Below are 13986 nucleotides of genomic sequence, written 5' to 3' on the forward strand. Positions count from 1 at the left end.
TTGTTAACAGCTAATACATATCACTGTGAAAGATTTGAACTTGAACTTATTACAAAGAACTTACGTATACACAAGTAAAAAATTGTGTTGGAATGAAGTTTTAAAGCTTATATATATCTGTTCTGCATTTTCATTTCTGTTGTTAATTGAGAGCCTCTCACATGTGCTGTCTTGTCATTCAGTTTGCTTGTTCATTGTATTCAGCATTTTCGACTAATGAATTTGGTTTGTGTGAATGGGCATTATTAACTTTGAGAATAATTTCCCCCCATGTTAATTAAGCATAATGTAAGATAACACAGCTATATCTTGTTGTGGTTTTCAGTACATAATTGATTTCTTGCAGCTCTCCCTGAAACTCTGTCCTATGCAAGTCTCTTCATCTCAGCTACTGCAACCTACATCCATTTGAACATGTGTAGTGTGTTTAAACATTGGTTTCCCTTTATAGTTTTTATCCTCCACTATTTCATCACCATTCCACAATTGGTGATTCCCTGTCATCTCAGGATATATATCATATCAAGTGATCCCTTCTTTTAGTCAAATTGTGCCATAAATTTCTGTATTCCCCAGTTGGATTCAGTACCTCAATAGTTATCTTCTGATCTTTCCATCTAATCAACTTTCCTCTGTAGCAACACATTTCAAAAACTGTTGTTCTCTTCTTGGGTCAACTTCCATCCTCATTTCACTTCTGTGCAATATTACATTCCATAAATTTCTATTTAATGTTAACAAATTTCCCTCTTTCAGAGATTATTCTCTTGCTATTGTCAGTTTGCATTTTATATCCTCTCTATTTCTGCCATAATCAGTCACCTTTCTGTCATTTGCCACTGGCTGTCAAAGCGATTATAGCATATAGCATAGGACATTGCAGTGGAATTGGCCGATAAAATCAAGGACGCTATGACACCAGCTTCTGCCAGCGCAATCACTGTGCAGCGTAATGCCAACTGTTTTGCATGACATTATGACGTCTTGGTAGCCAAGATAGATCTAGTGACGCAGCAGACCGGCGATCTCGATGTGACTCGAGCAGTGACAGAAGCCGGAATCAATACCATGCGCACAGCAGGTCATTGATGACCTCTTCTGCAGCTGAACCTGAGTAGCAAGGTATCACCGGAAATTCGGGGAGCAAGTCAGATGCATGACCCCCTGCACTTACCAAATGGCAACAGTGGTGGTGAGTAGGCACCTCCTCCAATTGCTGATCAGTGCCTCAGCGCCTGCTTGTTACTGATTGATGATCCTGCTGGAAATATTTGTCCATTTACACAAGGATTATGTTGCACAGGTAGCGACCACTTACATTATTCTGTCTGACTGTTGCAAGCAACTCGGTCATAACAATGTACGGCACCCTGTACCTGGAACTAGACCTGGGTTTAGGACGAGCCTTCGTGTGGGATTTTACTGTTGCAGACTATGTCGAACCTGTATCTGAGAGGACTCCCTCTCCTTTTGTAATTTATCTACTGCCAGATGTAAAGTATTCATGCCTAGTGAACACTATAGGCTTATCATTTCATCCCCATCGACACGCAGGTCGCCGAAGTGGCGTCAAATCGAAAGACCTGCACCAGGCGAACGGTCTACCCGACGGTAGGCCCTAGCCACACGACATTTCCATTTCAACAGTGTTTGGATTTCAGTGGAACGCAGCCATTCGCACTGCCAAAGTAAGACAGGTGGCAGACAGCAAGTATGTGGAGTCGTTAAATGAATTTTCAGCTCTGACATGACCCCTTGGAGTGCCGAAAGAGGTAAGGCAAGACATTGTCCACTACATAGAGATGACCGATGGTCCTCCCACATCTTGCAGACCACAATGTTTGGCTCCAGATTGGCTTAAAATTGCAAAAGCAGAGATTGACAATATGATTCGTGAAGGTGTAATGTGGCCTTCCAACAGCTTGTGGTTCTCACTGCTTCATTTTTTCCCAAAAAAGGATGGTACTTAGCAGCCTTATTTTGACTACAGAGCCCTGAATGCCAGAACAATACCCGACATATACCCAGTATCGCTGTTACGTGACTACAACGTGTTGAGTGGTGCAGTTATTTTTAGCGTCCTGAACTGTACAAAAGTGTGTACAAAGATCCCTGTAGCTGAACGAGACATTTCCAAGACAGCAATTGTCACTGCCTTTGGCCTGAAGGCAAAAATGTGATTTTTGGACTCGGGAACATTGCTCAATCAAGGCAACACTTCATTGTGTCTGTATCACAGGGCCTAACTATTGCATTCGCTTACCTGGATGATATTTTATTTTTTCATCAGCAGCAGACCAGCATTGGTAGCATTTAATGGAAGTGTTCAAGTGGTTGGAGCACTAAGGCATCATCCCGAACATTGGCAAGTGTGTCTTTGGCCAGTCCCAAGTGGATTTCCTATAGCATAGGAAACAGCGGCAGGATTGCTACCACTGCCAGAGAAGGTGGAAGCCACCTTACAGATTTTATGCCCAAATGCAGCCAAGGAATTGTGTCAGTTCCTCAGTATGTTAAATGTTTATCGCCATCATTTGCCACACTCTGCCAAGTTACAAGAACTATTAATTGTAGGGCTCACTGGCCCAAAGAACAAGGGTAACTCACCTATAACATGGACTGATAGCATGTGTGTGGTGTTTGAAGCAGCCAAAAAGAGCATTACAGACACTGCACTATTGGTGCACCCTGACCCTACTGCACCATTGACACTAGTGTTGATGCTAGCCAGATGGCGAACAGTGCAATGTTGCAACAAGATGTGGTGACACACAGCAACCACTTTGCATTTTTCTTGCGCAAACTATCGCCCTCACAAAAGCTGTTTACGAGTCTGTTAAGTACTTCAGACCTCACATGGAACCTAGAGACTTTATCTACAATGATCACAAACGGCTAACTTAGGCCTTTCTTCAGAACAGTATGAACTGTTCACATAGGCAACACAATTAGCTAATGTTCATCTCACAATTCAACACAGATGTCCGATATATCTCTGGTATCAACAATGTAGTGGCCGATTGTTTGTCACAAATAGGAAGCATTCATGGCATGATTGATTGTGCCAAACTCACCACTGCTCAACAGTTAGATCAAGAACTACAAGGATCGTTATCAGCAGGAACATCAGCATTGGATCTGCAACTTATCGAAATTCCAGTGAGCGATGTCTAGCTGTATTGTGACATGACCACATCGAAACTGCGGCCGTTCCTACAAATTGCCATCAGACATGACACCTTCTATATGCTACATGACTTGTGCCACCCCAGTATTCGATCGACATCCCACCTAGTAATGAATCGTTGTGTGTGGCTGGGTATACAGGAAGACTGTCGTGAATGGGGGAGGTGTTGTCTTAAATGCCAATGCAGCAATTTACACCACCCCATGCAAGCACCAATAGGGAACTTTCTGATCACAACAGCCCATTTGTTACGTCCACAGCGACATTGCCGATCCATTGCCATGGTCTGATTGCCAATGCTACATACTTATGATAGACCATTGCGTCCACTGGTCGGAAGCTGCACCAATGGACAACATTACAGCAGAGTCTCTGGCTTTCCCATTTGTGTCGTTTTGGGTGTCATACTTTGGCTGCTTGTTACACATCATGATGCACAGTGGACAACAATTTGAATTTGACCTGTTCAGACAACTTGTGAAGATTAGTGGCACAATTCACACAAAACAATGAGCTATCACCCAGCCAGTAAAGGGATGATCGAGAGATGACATCGCTCAGTTAAGGCAGCACTAATATGCTATGACACTACATGGACCAAGGCTCTTCCCATTTTACTACATGGCCTCAGAAAAACTTTCAAACCAGATCTAGATGCTTCTTTGATGGAATTGGTTTACAGCAAGAATTTAGGCTCCCGAGGGAATTTGTGGAAACAAACACTCTGTTACTACCAAGGGGTGATAACCAGAATTTATACACCAACTGCGAGAGCACGCAGTCTGAATCTGCCCACACCAACCTGACAGACATAGTACAGCTACCACCTTCGTGCATCAAGACTTGAAAACCTGGCCAAACGTCATGTTACGTCTGAAAGGCATCAGACCATCGTTGCAGCCACCATACTCAAAACTCTACTGTATAGTCGCAAGGAGAGACAAGACAATTGACATTTCAGTTAACGGAAAGGTGACAACTGTTTGTGTAGTCAGGGTTAAACCGGCTTACGTCGTCCAAGAAGCAACAGTGCCAGAGCCTCCAAGACTACGGCATCACCCAACAGCTGCCTCATCACCGCCTTCACAGCTGCCAGTGCAGGTTACAGCAGCAGCGGACCTACTGACATGTATCTCAAGATCTGGTCTCCACATCCACTTTCCCGCCTGCTATTTGGAATAACACTCTGCTTCCATCATGGGGGCTGACGTTGCCACTTCTTCCAGTTACATAATGTTGTATTGCACATCATCCACTCGTGTTTAGAAACAATCACGCTGTCAAACATTTCACGCCAGCCATCAGAGGTGCTGTGTTTTATATACATGTGTTTTGTTTTTGTTATTCTTTGATTAAGCTTTTTTTATTGTCTTGTATCTTCTATGCTGGTAGTTAGTTAGTTCGTTTGTAGTTACGAGATAATGTTGCTGGTGGTCCCCCCCTCCCCCTGTATTTTAAGTTATTTTCAACTGCAAGCTCAGAACAATCGAACAGGCTGTGTATTCTTTGCTGTCTGCTGTGGCTGTGATCAATAAAGCTAACGTTAATGTTGTTTGAAGGAGTTTTTGTGTAGTGTGCTCCTATCAATTAGGTACACACAGGTTATAATGGTCGAATGACAGTCTGCCCAGCTTGTACCAACAATTATCGTTGTTTTATTGTCGGTTACGTTCACTTTATAACCTCTTTTCAAGATAGTATCCATTATGTTCAACTGATATTCTGAGTCCTTTTCTGGGTGTAACATAATTACAATGTCACTGGCAGACCTCAAAGATTTTATTTCTTGTCCTGCACTTCTCTATTAAAATTCCTCCATATTTTTCTTCAGTTTGTGCAAGCTACACATTGAATAGTTGGTGGGGATGGGCTACAACCTAGTATCATTCCCTTCTCATTACAGCAGTAGAGGACCGATGTACTGTGGTCCAATATACTGCAGATACAGGAACCATGCAGTTATGTGGTTTTTCTCTTGTATAAGTTACCCCTGAAATCTTAAAAGTCGTGAATACAATAACTGAAAGGGATAGGGCTAGACTTAACCTCGGGTTTGTCTTATCATTATATCATGACTGTTGCTGGGCAGGAACATGAATATATGTCTTAAAGTTAATGATATGATACAGCCAGGAAAGTGACTATGTATTAATGCTTGACAGTAATTGAAATGAGCACAACCATAATGCACTTCATGCATTACTCATTCAAAGTGTACATTTCTGTGTCCTTGCTAATATGTTGTAGAAATGAATAGCATATTCTTTGAGTGATAAACTAAAACCATTAGTCGTGTGAAGAATTGTGATAGAAAGCAAATCTAGCATCTGATTTCAATTTAAAGTGATGTGTGAATGGACAGAAAAAAAGGTGAAACTAGGAAAAGCGAGTGAACTTGATGAATGTCATTATAGGCTTAGCTGGGAAACATTAATCAAAAAGTCAACTTCACTAGTCATTAACCAGTTACTAACAGAGTTTACTTCATTAAACTGTTACTTTATGGGAGATTTATTGGAAGATAAAGTTAATTGTCAACTTGGATTGAGGATGAAGTGAAATGAGCAAGTAAATTAATCAACTTTGCTTAAACAAAAATATTTTGGTTGAGTAAGTTTAGGTAGGGCATCGAAGTTAAATAAAATACAGTTTAATCATTTGGTTTTATAATTATTTAGTTATCAATGGTAAAAAATGGGGTAATCAAAATAGAGGAGACTCAGATAAATATTTGATATAAAGTGAATATTTCCCTTCATAATGAAAACATGTTGAAGTTTTCATCTGAATGTGAGGCTCGTTTAAGAGACAGAATCTCTTTACCCACAGAAAAACTAGTTGCAGCATTTCAGCACTCGAGGGCATAGGGATTTCATGTTTTTATCAACTTCTCAGAAGATTCATGTTTGTAACAGTAAAGTTCTATGCATTGTCCAGAAGACACTCCGCTGCCAATTGCTGCAATGCCAAAAGAGTTTTCAATGCTTCTCTGATGTATTGTTTTAACAGGATTGCTGCCACTGGCTCCAGTGTCTTCATCTGAATGCCGAAGATTAATTTTTCTTTTAGATTTTTCTTGATCAGACAATGCCTTCACAGTTTCTTCAAACTGTACATACTGCAGTAATTTCCTCTGGTTTATCATACGTTGTTTTATCTTGCGAATTGAATACAGTTGATTGGATGTTTCACAATTTGATAATACTGGTATATGTGAGTGTAACCTTTTATAAATACCTGTATGTCATTGTCTTTGTGACTGCAGACATTGTTTTTATTTTAGGATCAAGGACCACATATCTATCAGACATGCCCATCTGCAAATTTCTTTGACTGCAAGGCTATGGCAATAGGTTCACGATCCCAGAGCGCTCGTACGTATTTAGAGAAACATTTGGATGAATTTCTGGAATGTGACAATGATGAACTTATTAAACATGGATTACGTGCTCTCAGGGACACACTGCCAAATGAGGTAGAACTGAACAACAAGGTACGTCATGCATTTTAATTTTAGCATTAAACTAAAAAAAGAAAACTTTTATAATCTTTTGCGCACTAACATTATTATTATCATCCCTTTTGTAAACTACATTGTGCTTCAGCAGAGGCAATATTTTATGAACATTTGTTGTTTCCAGAATGTTTCAATAGCACTTGTCGGCAAAGGTACCGACTTCACAGTTTTCAGTGAAGAAGAGACTGGGCGTTATCTTGCCATGATTGAAGGTGAGGAGAGACGTACGGGGCAGCCACCGCCAGAGGAGCAGCCAGCACCGAGTGGTGACACAGGACCTGCACCTGATCCAGACCCTCAACCTGCTGTAGCAATGGACACTGAATAAGCTTTCAGCTGTTGTTTGATGTATGCATTTACAGCAGTAATATTGTGGAGTGAAAGTGTTATCCATAAGGCCATAGCTAAAGTGAGAATGTGGATGCTACAGTCTGTATACTCAGGAACTATAATTTTAACTAAAATTTTGGAGTACTGTCTCCGGTGGTTTACTCTGTTAACTTATGTCTCCCTTAGTTAATGTTTTTATCTATGCATTTTGTGGTATTTATGTTTTGTGTGTGATATTTAAGCCCATGTCATATCAAATTTACTGATTTTGCAAATGCTTAAAGTAAGTATTTTAGTTTTTTTGCAGATACTTTTTGTAAATTTTCAAATAATGTTTTATGACACAGTACCATTCTGAGTTGCACACATGACTGCTAGCAATGGCTGTTTCACTGCAAAGATTGAACTGTTCGTGAAGTCCTCTGTATTACTGCAATGTAATAAACCAGTTGTATTTTTCAGATTGTTGCCTTTTCTTCACTACCTATATATGGATATATCATATCTCTCTCTTTCTCTCTCTCTCTCTCTCTCTCTCTCTCTCTCTCTCTCTCTCTCTCCCTCCCCCTCCTTTTTATTCTTGGTATCAATGCTTTTTGACTGCAGAGACATTTAGGATGTAGGAGTTTGTCAGTATTAGAAAGTCATTGTGCCTGGCTCGTATGATCTAGAATTACATGTGAACAAAAAACATTAGTCATCTCTGAGAGACATCGTGCTAATAACTTGTAATACTGGCTTTATGTATGATAATATCCTCAATTCATTATGGAAGGGAGTCCACAAGTTTCTGCTGTTATATACAGCTAATGCCGCTCGTTGATGATTAGATCCCATAGAGCAACATAATTGTGGGGGTGTTAACAGCAATGTTTTAGATGCTATTCCAAATTGTTGCAGATATTTTCTATGGAATTAAAATCAGGTGGTTCAGCAGGCCAATCAAGGTATGATAGAGCGCCTGAGAATTTGTCAAACTGGGAACTTGTTTGTGCAGCCATGTGAATGTGACTGTCACCTTGGAACACGTGTATACTCGCAATTTTCGGGTTGAAATTGATCTGCATTGACTGGCAGCAACAGTTCCTGGTTTGTAACAGATTGTCATTGACACTTGTTTCTGGTGGTTAGAAACTTTTTATGATCACTGTTCATACACTGTTGTATGGGGATGTGAACAGTACATCATTTTTTGTTGACACAAACTATCTGCACTGTTATGCTAGTAAAATGGACAACTTCATCCATGATGTGGTCAAAGACACATCCAAATAAAGTAGCTTCTTTCACTTGTTTTGCCAAGTCCTTATGTTGACCAGTTTTACTTTGCTGATTACATAAAACCAACTGACATACACATCTCTTCATTGCCATTGTTGTAAAAGGGGTGGGGGGGGGGGCAACTAGGGTTGATATTATCACTCAGCACTAGTTCTAAACTATTTACACCGCACCAAAACAACCATAGTGCCTTTGTAAAGTGGTGGTTAGTATTTTGTCTGGTCCGTTCAGAGACAGAAAAAGAGACTGCAATAAGAAGCGAAACACTAGGATGAAAGAATGTATTTGAAGTGACTTCTGCAATGGAAACCAGGAGTGAATACGAGAAAAAGTAAAATTTTCAACAAGAAAAGCAAAGGTACTGTTACCTCAATAACTTGTGGTGAATACAGTTACAGGTTGCCAGCAAAATGTTTGACTGCAGTTTTATTTCTGATCCATTAGTGAGAATTTAATGTTTCTGATGCTTCTTTAAATGCCACTGCACGTAATTTTGATCAATTATTTGATTTAGGTGACCAGCTCAGTACAGTATACTAAAGATCAAGGTCTGGCTACAAAAAATCATTATTAATTACATACCTTACCCTATATCTCCTTCCACCCCCACCACACCTCTCCCTGTAAGGTTATTTATAATCCTTATACAGTGCCCAGAATAATGACTCAAAAGAATAAAAATAATGGAAATTCGCAGTTGGAGCAATCCACAAAATAAGAGGAAAGCAGCCACACATCTATGGCGGATTGATTTGTGGAGCGAAGTCACCTGCAACAAAACAGCATTCATACTAGCTTTTGAGCATTAGCTCTATTTCCACAATAATACACACATTCAAACAATGGAAAATCCAGAATTGAACTGCCATGGTACACGCAGACACCCAAATGCACATTACCATGGCCATGGGAAGACTCAAGAGTTCTGCCATGTCCACAGGAGTGTGCGTTTGGGCAATGGCAGAATAAGAGGGACAAAGGGAGTGGCCTGCCCTGGGTCCTTTGGTCCTAGAGGCCGATTTTTAATCAAATCCCAAACAAGGCCAAAACATGTTCGGTAAATAAGAGAGAGTTTGGTGTTAGAGACCCCATTATCAGGCCATGGTAGTTGTCTGTGGGTGAATTTTTCTAAAATGTTGCATGAAAATAAAAAACTGTAGAATGATAAGCACCATTAACATAAGGTAAGACAAATTAGAACTCATAAGGAGATACATAGACAGTTGTTTTTTCTCACTTTATTTATGAGTGGAACAGGAAAGAAAATGAGTAGTAGTGGTACAAGGTATCCTCTGCCATGCACCATATGGTGGCTTGCAGAGTATGTATTCTATACCATCTACACAGGTGCAACACAAGTACAGAATCGGCAATATACAAGACAAAATTGTGTTAGCTTGAGAATCCTCCTCAGATTTTTTGTTGGGAAAGACTGCAGAGGATGTGCGAGAAGGTACTCTTCAGAAACAATATTCGCCAGTCATTGTCCTTACCCATCTAACCCCTTCCCTACTCTCATTCCAGTACTACACACCCCTCTGTTCCACCATTGCACCCTTAGCCTTTTTAATTATCTCCTTTTCCTCACCTGCCCCTCCCTCCCTGCCGCCCTCAATTTAACCTCCCGACTGCACCTAGCTGCCCTATCCTCTCTCCACCTCATCCTTGTGTGCTCCCATAAGCAGCACATTACCATCCCCCACCCGAGCCTCATCCTTATCCTCACCACCTGGTTGCCTGTCCCATCATGCGCTGCTGCTTGCAGCTTGGCTTCAGCTGCCAGTGACTGTGGTCTCAGGCGCGCGCTTGTGTGTGTGTGTGTGTGTGTGTGTGTGTGTGTGTGTGTGTGTGTGTGTGTGTGTGTGTGTGTGTGTGAGGGAGGGAGGGCCTATATTCGATGAAGGCCTTGTTGGCTGGCATCTCCTCTGTATGATGAGTAGTAATTATCCTTTTCATAATACTCATGTTGCCTGTCTGCAGCTCAATGTGTAATTTTTACAGTGAGTTACCATCTATCTTTTTCCTAATATTGTTGAGATTCCAACTTGGAGTTTCCATTGTTTGATATTAAACAGAAACTTTAAAAAGATGGGCTGTATATTGCATTGTTTAGAGCTCAATGTCAGATGTACGTGGAGGAGTACAACAAAAAATTCGAAATGTCAGTTCAAAAACTCTGTAGTCCCTGTGCTAATCATTCCTTAAACCTATGTCAAGTTCATGCGTTATATAACAGTTGTCACAATGAGACATGATCATGAATAAAAACACCAAGATTTTCCAAACTGTTGAAGCTTCCAATGATCTGGCCATTGCACTGGATAATCCAGCGGACATTTACAATGTGTTTGATAAGAAGCAAGTGCTTCAAGAAACAAAAAGGTATTGTAGACATCTATTTGCAACCAATGTGGGTGTGGACTTTGACGTTAGAGCACCCAAGAAATCAGTTTATAATTGAGGCCTAAGTGAATCATTACTCTGCACATCACATATAATCCGTGACCATTTGCGCCCTCCGTCACATCATGCGAGAGAAGTTTTTCTAAGCTAATAAAAAAATTATATTCACTCTGTGCTGAATCAAAAATGACTAGCCAGACCAGCTACATTATCAGTTGAAAGAAAAGTTTCAAATGAAATAGATTTCAAGAACATTATTAAGAATTTGAGTAAAATAAAGGCTCAAAAGCTTGTACTATAATAATATTAATAATAACTATCATGCTATAATAAGGTTAAAAGCTGGGCACTGAAGCCGAGCGGTTCTAGGCGCTTCAGTTCAGAACTGCACTGCTGCTACGGTCACAGGTTCGAATCCTGCCTCGGGCATGGATGTGTGTGATGTCCTTAAGTTAGTTAGGTTTAAGTAGTTCTAAGTCTAGAGGACTGACGACCTCAGATGTTAAGTCCATAGTGCTTAGAGCCATTTGAACCATTTTAAGGTTACAAAAGTAACTGATGATATAATTGTACAAGATTTGTTTCCAGACATGTAAAGTAAAAGGTAATTTTCTTATTCTATTCTTTATCATTTCTTTGTACTCCACCTGATGGTTGCTGTGCCAAATGCTGTTCCATATTCTAAGTTTGTTAATATCTTTAAGTATGTATATTAGAGTTCTTAGTGCATAGAAGACACACATTATAAGATCTTGGCTTCTTTATCAGCCGTTACATCTATCTTATCCACTTTTTACAAAATGTAAACTACATCATCAGTTTATAAGGAGACAATTGACCTCATTTAGTTTTGCTGTCCCGGTCCTCTGACGGGCTTAGTCCACATCTGCGTTTGGATGTCTGTCTGGTTGTGTGCGAATGAGTGTACTATTGCTAGTAAAACAGCTAGTTCTCAAAAGCTAGCATGAATGCTGTTTTCTTTTGTGTGTCACTGTGCTCCATACATGGGTCTGCCATAGTTGAGTAGTTGCTTTTCCCTTATGTTATGAATTAAAAGAATAGCTTGTGGTCGTAACACCATGTGTCAAATTGTAGAAAGTGATTGAGAGAAATACGAATTTGTGTGGCAACTTCTTTTTACTGTGCCAACGTGTTGTGATGAAAATATTTCTGATTAGTTCAAAATAATGATGTAGTGATCACTCACAAGTAAAGCATCTAATACACATTTTAACACATTTCACTGCGTTTTGAGTGAACATTTGTAGATCATATCGGTAAGTATCTTTGTCTTGAGATGATATTCTTTCAGTTTAGTTTTTGCTGAAATGCTAATAAAATTAACAGGAAACTCCTACACACCATGGCTTTCATCACATTGGCTACAATAATTTTTGATCATCAATGACTAGTTTCGGAAATTAAATTTGTATCCTCAGGTGCTTCACTGTATACAAAGGAATAAAAGAACTTATCAGAAATTCCACAAAAAAAAAACTTTCCTATTTGTCTGATTATAAATGCACAGAGTGGACCATGTTATTTGATTGAGGAAATGTTAGCAGATCACTTAAATAAAGGCCTTTAGGCGTTACATTCAGCTTAACATTTCAAACAATGAGGAGCTTACTTCAAGACTTCCCAGCATGTCAGTTTTCCCAAATGCATGTATAGCTTCCATTGATGTAAAAAAACATGTATACAGGGATCTCCACAGATCAACTACAAGACATAAGTGATAATCTCATGAGATTCAGTGACAGGCCACAGAATGAGATTGATGATGATCTTGAGGTTTTGAAAATGATTCTACAGTTGAATTATTTTTGGTTTGGAGATAAAATATTACGTACAAAGACAGGGTTTGGGTATTGACTCACCCCTCTCTTACTGTTTAGCAAACATTTATGTGACAGACCGAGACTCCTATATTATGAACGACCTACGTCAGTTTTTGAGTAACGTCTTACTGTGGTTTCCCTATGTTGACAACGTCTTCTTGCTGTATATTAGACCACACCAAGATTTAAAAGATTTTCTTCAGGAGCTCAATAGCTAAAATACGAATATTCATTTCACTGTGGAACAGAGTGGAATGTTGCTGTTCCTAGATTTATTAGTTTCGTAACAAGGGAGTTATTACAGTTATGATACTTTTAGGAGGCCCACAATTTTGGACATAGTAATTCATAGTTTCTCAAACCACCCATGGCAACACAAGGTGGCAGCATTTCAGCATTTCACTCTATGCTGCATAGGTTACATAGGCCCCCACTGTCCAGCACAGCTTTTGAGCATGAGTTATGCAAAATTAAATACATAGCTAACTCCAATGGCTTTGGAGTAGACGTCGTCCATAAGATTAATGGTAGTATTATAAAAAAGGAAGAGGAGACTTCCCCCAAATGTTGCACAGAGATTATGTGGTAAGTATACCACCCTGGTCCCTCTAAATGATAGTGTTGTTAAAGATATGAATTATCATAGGTTTCCTTACTATGGAAACATATCCAAGAAAATACATAAGCAGCTAGCTGCAAAGAGTATAACACCAGCCTATTTTATCCCCAAAAATAATGGCCAAATATTTAAACAGAGAGTGGAATTAAAAAGTGAGCTATTTCGAGCTCTAGGGATTGCCCCCCCCCCCCTCCCCTCCCTGCGGGTCCTGGTGTTAGAATAGGCCCGAGGGGTTTCTGCCTGTCGTACAAGGTGACTAAAAGGAGTTTCACGCGTTTCGGCCTTTATGTGATAGTCCCCTGTAGGATTTGCCCTCCATTCTTCAAAATTTTCCTGAAGAGCGGCCAGTTGGGGAATGGCGCCTTACAAGGTGCATCATGCCCAACGTGCATTGAGATCTGTAGCCCACTTTCTCGTCGTTGCATTGCAGTCCTGCCCATTCTCCATCTCTAGGGTGAGGACACCTTCCTGGGTGCATTCTCCACGATGCACTATGCAGTGTCGATTTCTGCGTCAGCGATGACTATGGACTTCTTTGCACCTGATATCCAGCACGGTAGCCAGTCCGTTGTGGGGCCGCCATGTACCCTGTTGGTTGTAGCCCCCTGACCAAACAGAGATTGCTCTGTTGATGCCTGCGCCATAACTCCCCATGTACGCCAAGGGGTAGATGCCCATCCCCCTGGGGCATCGGGACTCCTGACAATGGCCATCCTGCCAGGCGGCCTTTGCTGCGGCTGGGTGGCGCCTGTGGGGAGGGCTCCTGGTCGGAGTGGGTGGCATCAGGGCAGATGACACACGATGAAGC

General features: G+C 40.5%; 1 protein-coding gene across 1 annotated transcript in view; it reads left to right on the top strand.

Moving 5' to 3' along the window:
* LOC126412373 (proteasome subunit alpha type-1) overlaps positions 1-7495 on the top strand; it is a 44263-nt gene extending 36768 nt beyond the window's left edge. Inside the window, exons 4-5 of the mRNA XM_050081942.1 lie at positions 6471-6680; positions 6829-7495. Of these exons, the coding sequence (XP_049937899.1) occupies positions 6471-6680; positions 6829-7032 (414 nt within the window). The 3' untranslated portion in view covers positions 7033-7495. The remainder of the gene's footprint in view (positions 1-6470; positions 6681-6828) is intronic.
* Positions 7496-13986: the final 6491 nt, after the last annotated feature.

The sequence above is a fragment of the Schistocerca serialis genome, chromosome 7 (assembly GCF_023864345.2).
Source record: "Schistocerca serialis cubense isolate TAMUIC-IGC-003099 chromosome 7, iqSchSeri2.2, whole genome shotgun sequence".
Lineage (NCBI taxonomy): Eukaryota > Metazoa > Arthropoda > Insecta > Orthoptera > Acrididae > Schistocerca > Schistocerca serialis.